The sequence below is a fragment of the Acomys minous genome, assembly GCF_964271855.1.
Source record: "Acomys minous genome assembly, chromosome: 11".
Taxonomy (NCBI): Eukaryota; Metazoa; Chordata; class Mammalia; order Rodentia; family Muridae; genus Acomys; species Acomys minous.
This window is the reverse complement of record NC_140492.1, coordinates 46706127-46727127: the sequence shown is the minus strand read 5'-3', so window position 1 is coordinate 46727127 and position 21001 is coordinate 46706127. Positions and strand designations below refer to the sequence as shown.

Genomic DNA, 21001 nt, shown 5'->3' with positions numbered 1-21001 from the left:
GAAGCCGGCGGTGGTGGTGCACGCCTTTAATCCCAGCACTCTGGAGGGAGAGGCAAGCAGATCGCTGTGAGTTCGAGGCCAGCCTGGTCTACAAAGTGAGTCCAGGACAACCAAGGCTACACAGAGAAACCCTGTCTCAAAAAACCAAAACCAAAACCAAAAACAAAAACAAAAACAAAAACAAAAAAAAAAAAAAGAAAAAAGAAAAAAGAAAGTCTTCAGGACCCGCAGCAGCTGAGCTCTCAGGTTAAAGAAAGAGCAGCTTTCAGTGGCCTCCTTAGGCAATGAGAACTTCTTAGGGTCTTTCTCTTCAAGATAAACTCTACTCTTTAGATGCTTGGTCCTTTTGATTAAAGCTACCCAACTGCCTAAGCCGTTTCTATCACTTGATGCTTACGGAAAGCTCTATGCTTCCCCCAAACATTAGCCAGCTGTGAGAACATTCCCCTCTGACACTGGTCCAGGCTATCCTGGCTGAGGGCTGAGGCACAGAGCCACTGTTGCCAGCTTACAACATCTCACCCTCTGTGAGACTGAAAGGTTTCAAGTCTTCAGAATAAGAACCTACCTTCGGTCATGGGAAACATTCCTAGAGGGGAAAACAAAAGCCTGCTGCTGGTTAGAATAATTTCTTTGGGGCGGGGGGAAATGTTACGTACACACAGAGACATCTAGGACTCTTGGGCATCTTGACCTCAGGAAGTCACAGAAAGGGAATCATTTCCAGAGGTGGAGAAGTGAGATTTGCTGTCTGCATCTGCTGTTTATCCAGTGGGTGAGATTGACAGAAAGGCCGTTTCCTCCCTCTGGCATGAGTTGTTTCAGACGTGGAAGATGGACATCTAGAGAAAACACGAAGTGCCCTACTGAAAACCAGAGAAGAGCTGGCTTCCTATCTCGTGTAATAGCCCACATATGTACTTACCGGGCAAGGGGTGTCTAAGAAAAAAATACAGAATGCAACTGAACTCAGTTCCAGGGTAAAGTGTGTGGCAGTATCAGCTGCATCCCCTACCCAAATCAGTCTAGGAAAGGACAGAAGTGCGGGTTATTCCTATACTGAAAACTATTTGGAATGGGAAATTTATATCACTATCAAAAAACCCTTACAAAGAGAGAACAATCACAAACAAATATAATGCAAAAAAAAATAATAACATTAAACATTAGCTGGATACTATTGCCTCTTTCTTTTTAGATGATAAAAAATTTGCTCACTCAATTCAGACTTCACTTTCAACTGACTGGAGTTGACTGAGGGGCTACAGCATCATTTTATTTAAGGACAATGGCCAGCTATAAGCCACTTCACCATATATAATGCCAGTGGTATGAGCGCTACTGTCTGAAATACACATATTTGGTACAGGAAATCTGCAACTTTCTATGTACCAAAAACAAAACAAAACAAAACAAACAAACAAAAAAACCAAAACCCATATTTTCACTGGCATCTTCTAAGATATACCCTAAGAAATAAAGAATCACCATTTCCAGTAGTTGAATATAGAAATGCAGATGATGATTACTTCCTAGGACATCGTCTCCAGTTTCTTCTTTACACTCCACTGATTCCATTGACCTCCCCCCCACAATCAGGGTGGGGGAAAGTGAGAGTGAGCGAGGTCTAGGTACCCAGCACCATCCAGACATTTTACTGCGAAGCCCCATGAGTGGACCACACTGCCTGAAGTTACCCCTTTCATGTCTCAGTGATAAGTTCCTGCCAAATCATTCACCCAACCTGGGCATTACCAGGCAATGCTGTTAAAGGCATGGCTCGAAGTGCTATTCAGACAGTGTAGGTGCAAAGTTACAGCCTCTTGCAGGAATAGCTGCTACTGCATGCTACTAAGCACCATGGTCTGAACATGGCGATACATATACAGACTTTGCCTAAGGTCACATAGCTGGGAGGTGATGGAGTTCCTGTAGAAACTAAGGTCCATGCATGTGCTATGCTTACAGCCTGGCGGTAACATGATCAATTAACCCGCGGCTAGTTATGATGGAGTCCATACAAAATGCAAGATCTTCCTTTTCACAGAAGCAGTGTCCCTCCACTGAAGTGCTTGGTTGGAACCTGAATGAGGAAGGAGAGTAATATCCCTGCAATTATGCCATACAAAGCATACTCCCCTTGCTTGTCTTTGGGCCCAGTCATAGTATACCATAAATATGAGGTTACAATGATGAAACCAGGTACTTTGTGCCCCTCATATCGTATATATGAATACAAATCTAAAAAAAAATGGGAATCACTGACAACATGCACATGAAAGTTGGCCAGAGACTAGTGTGGCAGATTTACTAAGCGACAGCTAGATACAGGCAAAATGTTCCCACTGTGTTGCCCTTCTGAAGTTGCAGAGGCAACTTTAACAGATACATTGTCATTCCTATTTACTCGCTCCAGAATTTGGCTTCATGAGATGCACTACTAATCAAATTGATCTCTGCTAAATTGATACAAAGGATTTTTATAACAACTCATTGTTTTGGAAATATATAAGGCAAAAAAAAAATGGGGAGTTGGTTTGAGGATATAAAATAGACCTCAGGTATCACATTAAAAGTAATTACAAGAAGATAAATTCTGTAATCTCTATTGCAACAGGAACATCAGGTTACTCTTGTTTAGTCACTGCATGCATGGCTATGTCACCTCTGAGTATTTTTGCACCTAGCAATTGTTCAAATTGGGGTGAGCCAGAGATGGTGATCAGATGGGACTATGGATGCCACTAAGGTCTGAGCTAAGTTTAACAGACATAACTACAGTGCTAAGGATGAAGTTTGGAGAAGCATCGTAGATGTGCCAGTGTACACATCCCACACACTACCCATCCTAGGGACTGTAGATAGGCTTAGATGAGTCTTCTTGGTACCAAATCATTGGCTCTTTAAAATAAAGTTAGACATAGATCAGTATGAAAATGCTCATTCAAACCAAAGACACATGGCTATTAAAGATTCATGTTTATTACTATGTTCAAACCATACATGGCTCAAATCAAATACAAGGAAACACACCATATGATCAGACCTATTAACACTTTTTTTCACAGTTAAAATGAGGTATTGTGGCTTCACAATATTCTTAGATGAATCAAGTGATTTAATCCAGGTTACATGAAAGAAGAGATATAATTGAAGAATTACTTCCTAGAGGGAAAGAAGGCAAGTGAAGGAGACAGTCAAGCCACAAATACGTCTCAGAGTGTCAAGTAGCATATATGCACAATTTTATCCCTAACCTTAAAATTGGTAAAAATTGATTGTTATTCCTTAAGTTTAGCAAACCACATGCATTGCAGTGTAAATCAAGTAACAGAAGACAAAATATAATCTCCATTACAGCATTTATCAGATACTGACCATGACTTATTTTTACTATCACAATTTCTGTAATTTTAAATTACTGATCAGGGAGGCTAAGTGTTACAGTTGGTATATACATAATACAAATAATACACAACCTGCACTTAATACTTATTAATACTGGGGTAATAATCAATAGCAGCAAGGTAATATTATTTCTAGAATATGATCTAAGATTTATCATCTTGGTACTATAATCTATAACTGATGCATTATTAGTGCTATTAGCTGATAGCAAGTGTGAGGCTGCAACTGTACAGAGATGCCCAAGGCCTATGACTTTTCAAAGTGTTATGCTTCTCAGTGGGCTTAACACTGTGAGTAAGCCTGTGCTACCTCAATTAAGTATTGGTCCCAATTTCAGGGCTCCAATTAAGCATAGTTCTAATGGTAGGGTGGGAGCAGGAGGCAGGATTTGAGAAGGCTGAAGAAGAATCACCATCACGGTCAGAGCGGGCCCTCTGTCAGCATCTTTTGCTGCAGTCTCTGGCGGATGATGAGGGAATGCTACATGACAAGAGGGGAAAGTAGCATTCTATCAAGAGAATGAGGACGAATCAGAGAAAAATGCAGTTGCTGCAACCGACTGTGCTTCTGAGTTCCCCACAAAGAGAGGGGGAATTGGCTTATTTAAACCATTTTGTCTTAAAATGGGTTTGATAACATTTAAGAACAAGTTTGGGGAGTTGATGCTAAAACACAATGTCTAAAGCAGGATGTCTTTATCTTAGAAGGTGTCTAAGATGCTTCTATTTTTTTAAAAAAAAAATCAATAGCATTTTCCTAGTGTTGAATCTGAGTTAGGCAAGCTTAGATATATTGCCATTAGAGCCAGTGCAGATAGCAGGAAGCTGGGGAATCCCAAGGATGTGGACACTGAAGGGGCAGTAAAGAGCTGATTAGAACCATCTGGAATTAAGGGGGGCGTTTATACCAACACGGCTTGTTACTCAATCAGTTCACTCTCCTATATCCCAAGGTGACACTGTGAAACTGTGGTACCGACTACAAGGAAGCAGCTCCAGAAGAGGGCTAAGATGTACTAGACAGTTAGTGACGTCTACATGGACATCCATGCTCTTCTATGCTGTACCCCAGGAGCTTCCTGTCAGCTTGGGCGTTTGATACTTTCAGTGTCTACTGTTTCCTCTTGACATGTTGAGAAACGTCACCTCTGTGAGGATGGGGCTGGGGGGCGCCACATACATTTTGGCAGATTTCTATGAGCCCTAAATATTACATAGACTCAGAAGGTATAGTACATAGTCAATTCTATAAGCCTATACCACACTCTTGGACAACGGCTCCCACCATACTCTCTGCACGTGTGCACAGAAGGAAGAATTGTGCTGAAGCTACATCCCCAGAGTGCAAGGCATTTAGGCCAAGCCCTAGGACTTTATATAGTCTATGAAGCAGTCATTTGAGCTTTGCAACACTATTAAAGATGAAGGAACCAATGACAGGCCAGTTCAGTTGCTCAGCTAAGGGAGGAGATCTTGTGGCTGTGGTTCATCCGTTAGCCTGTCCTGTTTCCCAGAACGTGACATTCAAGGACATCATAAAACATCTGTAATGATGTCAATGTGTAGCCCTTTTGCTTCTCAGAGAAAACAGCAGTGTCTTTCCAGCCTGGATCTCTTCTGGGTCTCCATCTTCTACTTGTGCTAGTGGTTGGGTTGTAGTACGCCTATTTGGGAATGTTTCCTAGTGGTAAGACTGAAAACCTCTCCTGGGTATCCTGACACACCACAAAGCTTCATTTAACCTCACAGTGCCTCACTTCATTGCCTTCTTGGATAGAAGCATAGACTTTCAAATGTGAACATGAGGTTATGAAAAATGTGGGATTCTTAAGGTCTTTCATGACCTGTGCGCAGATTTTTGTGCTTTTCTTTGCATGTATATAAAATCTTGGATTTGAAATCTAAACTCTAGATCAACAGTTCTAAAAAATTCAAGGGCCTGGACCCAGCACTAAAGAAAATAAAATGACTATCAAATCTTATGCAGCAAATATAAGCATTCTTTTTTTGCGTGACCTCTAAGATCTGTCATGATATCAGACGAAATCCTCAAACACTCACCAGTCTCTTCCATCAACTCCATCCTGACCTTTCTGTTTAGCCCTAAGAAAACTGTCTCCATCCCTAACATACATGGAATACCTGATAAACGCTATGTTCAAGCCCTGAGACACTGTTTTAACCCACGGAAACCTAGAAAGGTCTGGGCCATTAAGAAAATATGGCTATGCTGAACGGTGCCGAGGACTCATGAAGAACTCAGTTCAATTTCCAAATAGAAATGGCTCCAAATTCTATGAAACCAACTTAATCACGTAGCTTCTTAGTTGCTCTTGAGGTTGATTCTGAGCAATTATGAGAGCCTTCTTTTTTATAATCTGAATGACACTTAGGCTTTTTGAAAACACTTGAAATATTTGAGTCTGAATTCTTATTGGGAACTATTACAGAATGGGCCACGGAGCCAGTGCTCCATTTTTTTTCTCTATCCAACTCACCTGAGTTTTTGTTTTAGTCTTAAAGGAACAAAACACATGTAGCCTTTACAACACTGGAAACCTTTTCTTGGGGCAGGGATTTGAGTAATTACTCGAAGAAATTGTGACCGACCCTCCCCCTACCTCTCAGACATGCAAAATATCAGCAAAGCAGCACAGAGGAGTCAGTACATGCATGCACTCGCTCTGGGAGAAGGGGCCGAACATGTGGCCTCGGAAGTGTTCTGTGCTTCTGTGTTATGCTTGATGGTGCCGCATGCACACACTGAGGTGCACTTAAGTGCCCTAAGTGAAGCACAAGTGTGTACGTGAGAACAAAGGGAGAGAATGAAGTAAACACTTCACTGAACAGTCGGCAGCCTTAAAGTGAAACTGGTGTCCAGTGCAGATACATGCTTGCACATCTAGCCCCATAGCACCAAGCACTTGGACAAAGCTGAGGCGCAAATAAACCAGAGCAGAGTGCCTCTCCTCTTGCCTCCTTATCTCTTTGCCAAGTAACAAAGGGTTAACAGATGGGGTACAAGCTAGTCACTGGCAATGGATAGAGAATTAAAACCAAACTGAACAAACAAACAAAAACAAACAAAAACCCCGCAACAATAAAAACCTGAGGGTAGGCCAAGCTTTTCAGAGCATCTCTGGAGAGCTCAGTATTGTAATCCAAGGAACCTTAAGATGTTGAGGAAGCTCTGTTCAGAGAAGACTGGGCTCAATCTGACAGGATGGTTCCAGAAGCCTCCTCTGGGAGGGATTCAACGTCAAGAACAGAAGTTAAATCAGATTTTCTCAGAGGCATTTGTGCAGTGGCCTCTCCATGAGCTATGGAACTGAAAGGTCAAGGCCTACATTACTTTAGAGGGAGAAAAAAAAAAAAAAGGCCAGTCAGTCAACAATCAGGGGCATGCACGATTTCAATAGCTCACCCAAGATATTCCTACTGCAGTCAGCATGCACAATCTGACCAGGAAGTCAAAGGAAAGATGTGAGAACCCCCAGGAGAGGGTCCAGCAATCACTGTAAATGCACGGCCCCAGCTTCAACTGCCTGTTATATTCCTACTTAGGAATGTGGAATCTGACACCCCCTTAGGGATTCCCAGATAGGGCTGAAGGTATCGAAGCATACTACTGTCTGTGCTCAGCTGTCATTCCTAGTTCCTTCCTTTCCACTCTCTACTGAAATAAGTGCCTGTGTAGTTTTCCATGACCTTCTCATTCTTGCCCCACGTATGCCTTTGGCAGTAGCTTCCCAGGTCTGGATCACATCTGCACTTCTACACTATCCTCAGCAGGACTGGCGTAGGACATCTATAGCAAAGTACAAGGTCACTCACAGCCCTGAGATGCACCATCCAGTGCGTGGGTGGAAGACCATAGCAGCATCTGTCCTGGTAGGAAAAGTCCAGCAAACACCTGTGAGTGTTCTTGAGGCAAGAAACACTACAGATACTTACACTATGAATAAATAAGTCAATAAATACATAAACAAAGCAAATGAAACAAAAGAGGGCTCTTATCAATAAAAAGCACCTCTTACCAATTAAAAAAAAAAAAACCTTTGAGTTTCCAAGCCACCTTGCAGTGAGTGGTACTTAGTTGGCAGAACAACCCACATGAAATAGATCAAATGGGAAAACAAGTGGAAATGTCCCAGCATTGCTTTTTCTTCTCACTTGACGACATAAGAGTCACCCTAAATGTCCCCGAGGTAGTCTTGTTTGCAAGGAGTTACAGATGGGCTCCAAAACCCACTTGGAACTTCCTCCTTTAATGCCATTGCACATTCCCACGCATCCTGTGTCAGTCTCCATGGTGTCTCAGACAAGCAGCCTTTTACTTAGCAATATGTCCTACAGCAGACTGGGTCCCAGACAGATGATCATAAAATATGATTCCGGGATCTGGCTTGAAGACTTTGCTCCAAAGAGGACTTTGCCAAAATGACACAGGTGCTTGCCTGATAGTCATTTGGGGAGAAAGCTACAGAATTAAGTCAAAGAACTCGGGCATGCCACAAACATGCATGTTTAGTTCTTATTGGGCCCTCATACAAAAGATTTCCTACCACTGTTCCTTTCATTTTAAAGATAAGGCCCAAAAGAAAAATGAAAGGAATCACTATTTGAAAATAAGGAAGTGCATTTCTGATGCCAAGGGCAGTGTGCACTGTTTATATGAAGAATTCAGGTGACCAGTTTCAGTCAAGCGATTCAGAGGCCAGCCTGCGGCTGAACACTGTGATAATAAACAGATCGTGCTCCCTCCCGTAGAGAAGTGTTAACGCTGTACAGTTTAAGAGAGACCTAGCTCTTGGCTCCCTGGAGCTCCTCAGAGCTCTACGTTGATGGCAGAGACTCTCAGAGGACGGTCCATGCCTGCATGCACCATTCTTCTGACCAGGAGTGCCTTGCTGACGTTAGTCTTCACACAGGCTCAAGTGACCCCAGAACATAAGACAAGATGCTGCGTAGCCCATGGAACCAGGAAACCATACTTACATCTTCCATTTGCCACCCTAAGCCACTGGGGAGATTATGACCTTGGCCATATGACATATGTGTTCTTCCCTTGACTTTAGGTTTCAAAAGTCTCATTTGGAGAAAATGCAATGAAAGCCCCTGTGTTTGTATCCCAATAGCTACGTGAGAGAAAAAAATGTGGGGAGGGGTGGGCCCTCTTTCTTTTCCTCACTTCCCCATGACTGCCCAGGAGTGAGCCATCTTAATGGAACACTCTGGAATCCTACCTTGGATCAACAACCTCAACATCCAAATTAAACAAAACGCTAATTCAACATTTAGTAAGAGCTCGGTCCTCCAGAAGGTCGTTCAACTCAATCACTGTCGTGGCAAAGTCCACCAGGTCCACGAAGTCGGATGTGATGATGTTGACGCCCATGGCTCCAGGCTTTTGAGTCTTCACCCAATCGAGGATGGCAGGGAGGTTCCTGCATGAGTGTCGAGCAAAAAAGAGAACAGACAGACAGATAGTGAGGGTTAGAATGACAATTCCAGAAATGGAAATAAGACATTTTTATATACCACTGAATGTATATCAGAAATACCCAAGCCCCTGGGGCCACGTGCACATAAACCTTATATCCCCCGCAATATGGAGTCAGCAGTCTACCAGAGGAGTATGCTTTCCAAGGTCTCCAATGAAGAGACTGTTTGTTTCCAGCATCAAACAGGCAGCCACATAATAGGACCTCATAACACCAAATCCAACAGTCCTCTTATTGTTAGGTTCTTAGGGATCCTAATACAAAATTTCAAACATATGGAAAACTGAAAGAATTTATAGTAATTGGATCTACCTATCTTACCACTGACACGTTACTGCTTTGTTTGCCACACATCTGTTAATGCATCACTATCTTTCCATCAATGCCTCTTCTACTTTTGACATACTCCACTTGGAAACATATATAAAGTCCCTTACATATGTCAGCGTGCATATAATTAATTGCATTTCTTTTCTTTTTATAGTACCATATAACGTCCCATTGTATAAATACAACATAGCTTATCCATTTTGCTATTGCTAGATACACCGATTGTTTTTAATTTTAATTTATGAATAAACTATTATGGGCATTCTTCTATGAGTCTTTTTATGGGCATTTTCTTTTATTTTACTTGGGGGAAAAAAAACAAGGGACAAAACTAGTCTATAATAGGCTTTATTAATATTTAGTTTTGTAAGAAACTGCCAGGCCTTTCCTCAAGGGAATCATTCCACTGTGCAGTCCCACCAACACAGCAGGAAAGCTTTGCTCAGTTAATAGTCTCCCTAAAAACTGGTCCTGTTAGTGTGTTAGTCTAGTCATCCTAAACCAAGTGTGGTGACGCATGCCTGTAATCCCAGCACATGGAAGGCTGTGGCAGGGGGATTGCTGAGAATGGAGATTGGCCATGTGTGAACCTTCTTCTTGCATGTATCTAATCAACATTTCAACAGTTTTTCCACTTAGATTTTAATCATTTTTTTAGTATTTTTATCCTTCCTCTGAGAGTTTCACACCAAATGCTTTGATAGTATTCCCCCTTTCTTCTTTTACATGATGAGCTTTATAAATTACTTTTATGCCCTGGATACCAGCCTTTTGTCAGATATATTTTGCAAAAACATTTGTTCTATCCTGTAGCTTGCCTCTAGTTTTAGCAAGAATAGTTCCATGAGCCTGAATTCCTTAATTTTGATAGATTGCAATTTGTCAATTATTTTTCCTTTTCTTAAAAAAAAGATTTATTTATGTGTATGTGTCCTTAGGAGGGCATGTGCATGTGCTGTGTATGGTGTATGCAGAATCTAGAAGATGGAGCCGGATTCCCAGGAGCTGAAATCACAGGCTTAGAAGGGAACTTGGGTACTCTGCCGAACCACCTCTCCAGTAAGTGTTCTTAACCCACCGAGCCATCGCTCCAATGCCCCGTCAATATCTTTTCAATTTTCTGTGATTTACTTAAGAAACTCATTTACCTCCAGTCCACAAAGACTTCCTCCCATGTGTTCTGAAAGCTTCAGGGGGTTCAACTTTATTTTACTCATTAATGCTACCAGCGGTTAATTTTTGCAAAAGGCATAAAGTCAGGGTCAGGATTCCCTTTCCACAGAGATCCTTATGCCAGCGCTGCACACGGCTCTTTCGTAGATTAGTACCTAATCAGCTGTCTTTGCAATCCAGTTGCTGGGGTTATTTATAAACAGAGGCTCGCAGCAGCTCATGATGTAAACAAGGCTTTCAATCCAATGTAACACAAGGGCGAAGAACCACAGGGGAGCAACATGGTAAACAGTGTGCACTAACCGCCCAGCCAAGGACGGTGGAAACTGGCTTAAGGTTGATTGAGCTAGTGGGAGTTCCTTGGGTCTGATTTGTTTTGTTTTTTTTTTTAATTTTTTTATTTTATTGATTTATTCATATTACATCTCAATGGTTATCCCCTCCCTTGTATCCTCCCATTCCTCCTCCCTCCCATTTTCCCCTTACTCCCCTCCCCTATGACTGTGACTGAGGGGGACCTCCTCCCCCTGTATATGCTCATAGGGTATCAAGTCTCTTCTTGGTAGCCTGCTATCCTTCCTCTGAGTGCCACCAGGCTTATCCATCCAGGGGATGTGGTCAAATATGGGATTTGTAGGATTTGTTTTTACCTAACATTGATGTCTGTTTGTTTTCTATCACTCACTGTCTCGCTGGCTGCCACTCCCCCACCCCTCCCCATTTCGATTCTCCTTTGATGGTGTCTTCCCTCTGCCATGTTGCACCCTCACTTCCTGGAGTGATGGTAAGACCTCAGCCGCATTTCCACCTCCTTTTTCTTTCTGCTTACGGTTAGCTAAGTTTTCTCTCACTCAGTGGGACCTACAGTCTACCATGGGATGGCAAAGGCTGATGGATCAATTTACATCTTATTTTAATAGCTGGCTGTGACTCACGAGAGAGTCCTCCCATCTTTAGCTGGGACACTTAAAGATCTCAATTTACTAAAATTCTTTGTCCCTTTAAGCTCTTCCCTGTGAACAACAGGGTGAATTAGAAAGACAGTACAATAGTACATAGAAAGCGTCCATGCCTGCTTACAGCATGCGCGTCATGTACTTCGCAGTGGGAAAGGGATCGTAAACAAAAGAATAAAACAGGTAGAGAGAGAAAGATTTGCATGAGTGGTGGTAAGAAAGTGTTGAGAAGAGAGGCTGAAAACACAGAATTCTGGGAGACACAAAGACCAAAAATTCACAGTCCTCTACATGAAGGACACAGTGATGGTGAGACTGTGGCATTCAAGGTTTCAAAACAGGCCAGGTCTGCCTCCCAAGACCACATGGAGGGGGGCGTGTGCTCAGTCCTAATGAGACTTGCTGTACTGGGTTGTTTGGGTGGGACTCCCTTTTTCTGAGGAGTAGTGGGGGATAGAGGGAAGAGAGAGAAAGAATAGGACAGAGAGGTGAAGAGAGAGAGGGGCTATCATCAGATGTAAACAAATACTTTTTTTTTTTTAAGAAAGAAAAAGAAACAGAAGAAGAAAAAAGAACACCAAACCAACCAATCAACCAACTAACCAAAAAACAAAATAGCTCAGGTCGGGGCCTATCTTTGGATATCCTGCGCCATCTGCTGGTCATTCTGGGGAAATGATACTCGATAGCCCGGAGACAACCCAGCCCATTGCAGGCGGGGCCATGTCTTGGAAGACTCCGGGAGTATGTATAGAGCTTTTTGGAAGAGCTAAGTACATGTGGTGTCCAGGGACAAAGAGTTCTGTGTCAGCTACGGGTTGTAGGAGCCAAACTTCCCCAAGGCAAAGAGCAAATGAACTGTATGACGTAACGGGCAATGTAGAATCCACTGTGAAGAGGAGCCACATTATTAACCTTAACTCCTGGCACTGACCAGGAAGAGAGATCTTTGCAAAAGGCTGGACTAGATAAGGCTGACAACATCCCCACAGGCTACTGCGCTGGACTTAAAGTTTCCCTTTGACCTTGAGGCCTACCACAGAACCCAGCTGATCGCCTTATTTCTTTACTAGTCACCACTGAGATAGGCACTTTTAGCTTCCCATTAGAGTTCCATGAGGTTGTTTAGATATGGCATGTGTGTGTATGTGTGTGTGTGTGTGTGTGTGTGTGTGTGTGTGTGTGTATTCATATATACACACATATATGGAAGCATATATTTGGGTATATGGGACACACCCACATATATATGTGGATATTTAGGGGGATATATATGTATGCATGTGTGTGTGTGTATAAATATGCTATAGTCCCATACCTTATGGCTGAAGTGGTAAAGAAAAGCTGAGCTCAAAGATCTCAAGAACCGGTGCAGGGCCACCCCGTTGCCCAGGGAGACTATGCTAGCTTGTTTGGGCAGCCGTAACAACACATACACTGCTGACTTCAAAGAACTGAAGTTATTTTCCCCTGTTCTAGAGGCTGCAAGCCCAAGGTTAAGATGCTTTTGGGGTGGGCTTTTTCTCTGGTTTTTATTCTTGGTTTGCAAGTGACTTCCTTCTCCCCCACCCCCACGTGGCATTTTCTCTGTGTGCATACACACATATCCCTGTGGTGTGGTATAGTCGAAGATGACCATGAATGGCCGGTTCTCTGCAGCCCAGTGTACGAGGGTTTGGAGCTTGTGCTGCCATGCTTAGCTCCTATTGTTTCTGGCTTTACATTTCCTTTGGACTTGACGAGAGTGGATTTGGACTCACCCTGATGGCCTGTCAACTTCATTACCTCTTTAAAAGATAGTTTCTCCAAATTCACCCACCCTTGGAGGCAGTGGGGTTAGGATGTTATTCTCTTTGAGACAGGAACTTACTATGTAGGTCTGAGTGGCCTCAAACTCACAAAGATCTGTCTGCCTATGCCTTGGAGTGCTGGGTCTAAAGGTATGCATCACCACACCTGGTTGGATTGTCATTTCAATTGAGGGAGAGGGAGCATAATTTAGTGACCTTAATAGGGACCTGATAGGCTTCTGACTCAACCCTTATCCTCATTCAGAGTTCCAGTGGCCACTTGGTCCTCAGTTTTAGGCAAAATTCACCTCCATTTGATTCTACTGTGAGTATTGTGATCAGAATCTCAGGTGTCTTCCACTCTGAGGAAAACTACAACAGAAATTTAGTCTGATGGGCTGTATACATTTGTGGCTTCCTTCCAGGATGATGAACCTAAACGAACAGAATCTCATGGCCCTAGGTCACCTGAGAGTTGAAGATTACCTCCTCAGCGGAAGGAGACACCCAGGCCTTCCCTGGGTGTGAGCTGTTGACCATTGCTTACACTCAGCTGGACAGCCACCCCTGCTTGGTTAGCCAGTTGGGACAGGCACTCAGGGTGCTGGTGCCTAGATTACTCAGTGGTGAAATGACAGTCATGTGATTCGCTGGCATTTAGGAACAGATTCCAGACCAGAGCCACGGTTCTCCTTTCAGCTGATGTTCAGGCACAGGAATGTCAGGATCACACCCCTAACACTCCCATGACCAGAGAGGGCTAGGATGCCCAGACAGCTACTCCTTTAAGGACACATTCTCGCTACCAGCAGGGAGACCTTGCCTTTGGGCTCATGCTCTCTCTGTATCGCCATTAAACAGAGAGGCTGGGGTTCATGGGCAGCTGGACTGAAGAAGCAGGAAATGAGAGTATAGCGATACTGTGGGTTACCAGCTGTATCCGGTGTGAACTGACCAGATGCTGGCATGATTAACTCCATCTTGGGCCGGAGAAGACAAAGCAACAGGGCCCCACCATCCTCTCTGCTCACATCAGACATCAGTGCCCGGCACTACGTGGGCTGGAGCCAGGCAGTCCCGACAGGCCCTTGGCTCTTACAGGACCTGTAATTTTAGCTATAATCTGTGACGCTAGTCACTTAGCTTCCCTGAGTTATTCTTAAATAAGGTCCTAGTAGTGCCTTAGATGGTGGCACCCTTCTTCCCTTCGAGAGGCTGGCCTGGATTTAAGAATCAATACAATCATTTGCAAAAGGGCCCTGTTTATTAAGAATAAAAAATCATATCCTTAGTCTGAAGTAGTCTTTCTTGGCTGTCCACACAGATTTGCAGTGGTAGTCTTCACACAGGTCTATTCAAATGTTACTTTTTGCTAAAAGACTGTGTCCGTGGGGCAAAGGCTACAGGCCCCCATCTTGTGTCTTTATACCTGTCCCTCTTAGGTACTCTTTCTGTTTTTCTTGAAATATGGGAAAAACTCACTTCATTTAGTGAATAAAAAGATAATGTTAAGCTACAAATTTTCCAAAAGCATGAGAGAAATGGAATGGGAACATGAACATATATTAAAAAGAAAAACATATAATACTAGGTCCTTTAAAGAGATATCACACTGGATTAGGGTTTTTTTTTTCTTTTGTTTTGTTTTGCTTTTTTTCCCCCAGATACGGTAGCTCACACTAACAGCCCCAAGACTGAAGCAGAAGGATTGTAATTAGTAAGTTTGAGGCCAGCCTGGGCTACAGAGAGTGTCTCACTCTACCATACACCTGCTCCCAAGAGTATTACCATATAGTCTAGGTATAGCTGGCTTTGAACTCACAATGCTCTTGCCCCAGCTTCCCAAGTATTGGGAAATGCAGGTGTACAGCCAGCTGCATAGGCAGCCCATTGCAGCAGCGCAGCCAGCCCATGGGACTCTCAGTGTCCAGTCAAACACACTTAATTCAGTTGCGAGCTGGAGGCGCTGCACAGAAGGGAGCCTCTGGTTCTGTCCACGGTTGACTTTACAAGCGAAGAGCACAGATGTCACTTGCCTTTTTAGCTCCTGATGAGGCTCATGGCTATTATTTAAAACATGCTCTCCAAACTCAGAATTGAGTGAGTGTGCCTTGTATGTGACTGGCCGTGTGACTTGACTGACCAAAGCTTTCACTGTCTTTACTGCAGTCACCACCCTCAACTCAAGAACCAAACAGATTCTTACAAATATCATTTTTTAAGAAAACCTAAATACGTTAGTTTCTTTAATTTGTATAGCCTACTGACAAGTGCATTTTATAAGATCCCTCTATTCATATACCACATATACATATGCAATACATAATCTACATATGTACCCACATGTGCATATACATGTAATATGCTTTCTTGACAGCCTTTATCCATCATTTACTGGTGCCCAGGACAAAGAACATCATCTCATACAAAATGACTGAAACCATCTCTGTTTAACTGCATATCCTGCCTAATTGTGTCCCAGTGGAGTATTTGAAGTTTTGGCACGGTACTCAAGACTCATGGTCACCACAGAAGAAAGGACAAATTCCTGAAGGGCCATCTTACAGTCCCTGGCATGGAGCCTGGATTTAACGCTTCTTAAACAGTAAGTATCTCTCAGCCAGCTGCACGGGCAGTAAGAGGATCACCATGGATATGTGTCATAAAGAAAGCACACAGTGACATCAGCTCAGAGCACTTGCATTGTATCAAAACATAGTGAGCACTTACTTACGGAATGATGCAAACATTTTAGCAAAGTGTCCCAGGATTCTTTGTTGCAGGATATTTGATCATCACACTGTGATCCCTGAGATCATGTTGTTTACTGGACAAACCTGATTCTAGTGTGGTGTGGCTCAGCCCTAGCACACACCTTTAATCTAAGAGCTTTCTGCTTATTGTGAACGGGATTAAATAAATTCAACCATAGGTCAACAGGTGGAATAAGCAACCAGGTGATAGAGAATGAACAGAGAAAAACCATAGAGAGTAAGAGGAAGTCGGGAGGGTGGATAGAGAGATGCGCAGGAAGTTGAAGGGAGGGACATGCAGTTTGAGGGTTTTTGAGATGGCATGGGGAAGACCTTTCTATCTCCTTCTGGGACATTGGCAGAGGAGGAAGGTACTTTCTCTGCCTCTCTGAGTGAGCAGGCCTTCACTCCAGCATCTGGCTCCTAAGTCTTTATTGGTAAAATGCAACAATGGAGATTTTGTTAGAAACAACAATTTTTAGAGCAGTATTAATGTAATAACACTATAATCCACAGCTTTTCAAAATAGTATGTTTTAAAAGGTTCTTTTTTGTAATTCTCAAAGTTTAAAGTTTTACTGTTGTGCATTCAGAATAAAATCAAGAAAAATTATGTGTGTGTTCATATAAGTACAGGTATAGTTGCCTATAGGTGCCTGTGTCTGTGGTTGTGTGGGAAGCTGGAAGACAGCCATGGTGGCTGTCATCCTTCAGCTGTCACCCATTCTGTTTGAGAGAGTCTCTTCCTGGTCTGGAACTTGCTAGTTAAGTTAGGGTTACTAGTCGGTGAGCATCAGGCCTCCTGCTGCTCTACTTTTCCAGTGCTGGGACTCTGGAATCACATGGGTTCACTGTGCCCAGGACTAGTTTTGCAGGAGTTCAAGGCATTAGAATCAGATCTCCATGATGGCCAGACAAGTGTGTGTGTGTGTGTGTGTGTGTGTGTGTGTGTGTGTGTGTGTGTGTGTGTTTGTGTGTGAGGGGGGGGGCTAAGTATGTGAATCCATCATTCCAATATCAGGGAAGCAAGACAGGAAGATTGTGAGTTCAAGACCAGCCTGAACCGTCTCAAGAAACCATCCAAAATAAATGAACCACACAATCAACCAACCACCCACCCAACCATGACCACCAACAAAACAACCATGACCACCAACAAAACAACACAAACCTTAACTGTGGGGTGGGAGCCACCTCTTACCTGTGAACGAGTGTGTTCTTGAGGCCTCCCACCAGGCCTCGGGCTATGGTCTTCACTCTTGGGGTGAGGATGGCCTGGGAGACGTGGAAGGCCCCACGTGGGGCTCGCTCACTCAGGGTGGTCTCCAAGAAGAGGATCAGTTTTTGCACACTCGTGGTGTTTGCCCAGGGTGCTGGAATTTTCTTGCCTGGCCACAGGAATGGGTATTGCTTGTAGAAGGGGCAGTGGTAGAAAATGAGAACCTGAAACGTTCAGAAGCAACAGAAATGGTCACGTAAGCGGGGATGGGGGGATGGGGTGGAGGGATGGAGGGGGAACGAGCCACATCTTTGTGCATGATCTTACGTCATGGTGGTCGGAAGGTAGAAGACTGAAGTCAGTGTTATCTCGGGCTAGCCTTGACCCTCTCAGGAGCCCTTCACTGGCCACACCCGTGCCTGACCTAATGTCCTTTTGACTATCCGGTGAAAACCTCTAACATGTATTCGCAGGAGAGCCCCCAGCTTCCAAGAGCAAAATCCATCCACAGACTGCATCTGAAACCTACGGTAACTTCTCTTGCTATAATCTGCCTACTCAGGGTCCCTACTAATGTGGATGAATGGCACTGCCTTATGGCGTCCTTTAGTTCCGTGGCTAATCAAATCTCATGTGACCGTTTCCACAGTGGACATGCTGCTCCAGGCAACCTGAGCCTGTGTTCCCAGCCCTTTCCTATTTGGCTCAAGAATAAACTATTTATTCTCTTTGAGGTGAGGGCTGTGTTTTGTATAATGTTTTCCTTTTTATTACGTGTATTTATTTATTTATTTATTTATTTTGTACGTGACAGAGAGCCAAATTGTCACAGGGCACAATGTTTGGGAGTTAGTTCTCACCTTCAAACAAATGGGACTTAGGAATTTAACTTAGGTCATCAGTCTTGGTGGCATGCCTTACTCACTGAGCCACCTCATTGGCCATGTATTATTATTATTTTTTAAGAGAATAAAAAAGCAAAACAGTTACTGGGAGCTTGCTGTCTAACTCAAAATGATTACCTTTTTGGGTTATGTGCATGGGAAAGCCACAGACCACCTTCTCAGGTGTGTTTTAAGTAAATGCACAAAATGGACAAGAGTATAAAGGAGAATGGTAAGAAATAAAGGAATCATACCTGCAGATATAACTGACATGTTTGCTACAGAAGCCTTGTGATAAATGCAAAAAAATTATTCTGATAGGGTCTCATAAGTTGCATTAACTGTGAGTTCCTGGTGAGCACGGATGGTGTCTTAAGACAGTCTGCAGAGATAGGGACACGCATATCCCAGAGGAAAACTGACAGGCAGGGCCAGCCCTGCAGAAGTGGGATGCTGCTGCCAGCATGCATGGCTGGTGGGTACGTGACTCTTCAGCTCAAGGGAAGGAAAAGTAAACGTGTGGTTTTTATTGTTGTTAACCAACCAGACACAGTCTGATTAAATTCCATCTCGCTGGGAAACCTCTGCACACCAGGCTAAAACCACTTGTATGGTCCAGAAATCATGTTTCCAGTGCTGGTGGAATTGACACTCAGCTCCTGGAGTTTAGATAAGCACTGGGAACTTGTTTGTGAGGGAATAGATTTTTCAATGCTAGGCACTGGCTCTGATGAAATTACCCTTCCCAGGAGAGGAAAGCAATGTGCCACTAGCATCAGGGAAGATGTTGCGGACGCCGTGGGCCTCTGGCGGGGCCACTGGAGATGGGGGTAATTTTGAAAATAATTAGCAAGCTATATCCACAGCATTAATTAGTTTCTGGGAGACAGGGGTGGGGGTAGGGGTGGGGGGAAGGTGATGACAGAGATTTGCTATTTTCATTGTCCCAATTCCGAGCTCTGCTGTGTGGCTTCTAGAAGAGCCGTATTTTCCCCCTTAGGGGCATGGTGATATCTTCCCTGAGAAATGCCGGGCTCCTGTTTATACTGTGGAACTGTAATCTTCAGAGCAGTCTCTCAGGCCCTTGGGAGCAGGGACTCCACATGCTTATCTCATGTCCAGCGTGTTCAGGGGATGAAGATGCCTGACGTTTTGAAGGCCCAAAGGCAGGGAGTGCCAGGCAAGGAGCTGCAAAATGCTAATGTCTATCCTCCAAGTTCTTAATGGTTCTGAGCAACGCCCAGCCCTGATGATGACTGTGGTAAACACTCGTGTTAATGAGGTTAATCACAGGATCACTCTAAGCAGATTGCTGGGGAGACCCAAAGATTTCCTCATGGTGCTGGAACTAGGTAGCTGGAAGGAGAGCTGCCCTGGGCAGTAGCCTGGGTGTGGAGTGTGGGCAGGAGGCAGTACAGCCCTCTGTGACAGGCCTAGCAGCTTGTACCAAGACACCTGCCTCTAGGCTGTGCCTCTGTGCACTAGAGGACACTACTCAATTTTACTTTGCCTCACACAATGTGGAATGAGTACAAGTTACACAAAGGGGCTGTCTGTCCTTCTGCCTGGGGCTTCTTAGGCAAGCTGATCTGAGGGTTGCAGGGTGTCTCTGCTGACAGTGGGAGGCCAGCAGTGGCAAACCTACATCCAGGGCCCAGGTTACAGAGCACCCACAGAGCTTGTTTGGGACGTTTCCCTCCCCATCTCTCTGTGCTGTTTTTCTTTGGACTATCTCCCCCTCCTGCACAGCAATTCATGTTCAGCTTTTCTCTTGAGACCAAGATGGAAAATCTCATTTCATTAAAGAACCGTCTTTTGGGGGACCTCATGCTACTGTGCTGGTCCCTTTCCTGGGAAGCCTCTGGGATGCAGAGTCAGGGCATGCTCTGCTTTTCAATATATTATAATCCCTTTTCTTCATAACATGTAGATTGCAATGCAATGTAGACATGCAAACTGATCATTTTGCATGTTGTTATGCTGGGCTGATAGTTCATTTTCATTAATTATTATTATTGTTGTCTTCAGTATTATTAATTATTATTATTACCAAGGCACACAGGTGGACACCAGACTGTGACTTCTAGGAGTTGGTTCTCTCGGTCCACTGTATTCCAGGGGTTGAATTTGGAGCTTGGTTCCTCATGTTTCCACGGCAAGTGCTCTTGATCTCTGAGTCATCTTGCTGTCCTTTTGTTTGAGTTTGAGGGTGTTTTGTTTTGTTTTGAGACAGGTCTTGCTATGTGACCCTCTCTGGCTTGGAACTTGCTATGTAGCTCAAACTCACAGTAATGTCCTCTTGCCTCAACCCAAGTGCTGGGCTTCCAGGTGTGAGCAACCACATCCAGATGGGTGGTTTTGTGTTTCACTACAGTTATTTATTTAGGTTGTTGTTCTTGGTTGGTTTTTGTTTGGTTTGTTTTGTCTTTGAGGCAGGGTTTCTCTTTATAACCCTGGCCATCCTGAACTAGGCTGGCCTTAAACTCAGGGATCTGCCACCTTCTGCCTCACAAACACTGGGATTAAAGTGTATCCCACACTGTAGGATAAATCCTCTAATTTACTGTACCCATAAAACCTTATCTACTAGGATGCATATATAATCTGGGGCATAATTATATGTTGAGGAAATGAAATGTGTCTGGTGGTAGAGCACTTCGTGATATTAAATTCCAGTAATAAAATACTCGGTGTGGGGTGGGGGCATTTTAAGGCAGCTCATTACATAATGAATATTTAAGACCTGGCCACATGTGTGACAGGGCCCCAGCATGGGGCCAATGACTGGTGGCTCTCCTTGAGTGCTCCTGTCTCTCTCAGCTGTTAAAAAGAGTCATGACAGAAGAAACAGGGATCACAGGAGGTCATAGAACTCAAATTGGGAGTACGTTCCCTTTTTCTAAAATATCATTTCAGTCTCATTTCCCCATAACGTTAGGACTATTTGTAGTGGATAATGCAGTTAAATCAGAGTGTGTGTATGTGT

The 21001-nt window shown here is 43.7% G+C and overlaps 1 protein-coding gene and 1 long non-coding RNA gene across 2 annotated transcripts in view; one reads left to right on the top strand and one right to left on the bottom strand.

Annotated features, from left to right (window-relative positions):
* Positions 1–2960: 2960 nt before the first annotated feature.
* The window catches only part of PLCXD2 (phosphatidylinositol specific phospholipase C X domain containing 2), a 56377-nt gene continuing 38336 nt past the window's right edge, over positions 2961–21001 (bottom strand). The window contains exons 3-4 of the mRNA XM_084801895.1: positions 17114–17355; positions 2961–8854 (exon numbers count right to left, since the gene is read on the bottom strand). Of these exons, the coding sequence (XP_084658021.1) occupies positions 8698–8854; positions 17114–17355 (399 nt within the window). The 3' untranslated portion in view covers positions 2961–8697. The remainder of the gene's footprint in view (positions 8855–17113; positions 17356–21001) is intronic.
* Positions 11921–17862, top strand: LOC311609115. The gene is made up of 3 exons (XR_014783270.1): positions 11921–11993; positions 15643–15765; positions 17605–17862. It is a non-coding gene; the product is annotated as an uncharacterized lncRNA (long non-coding RNA).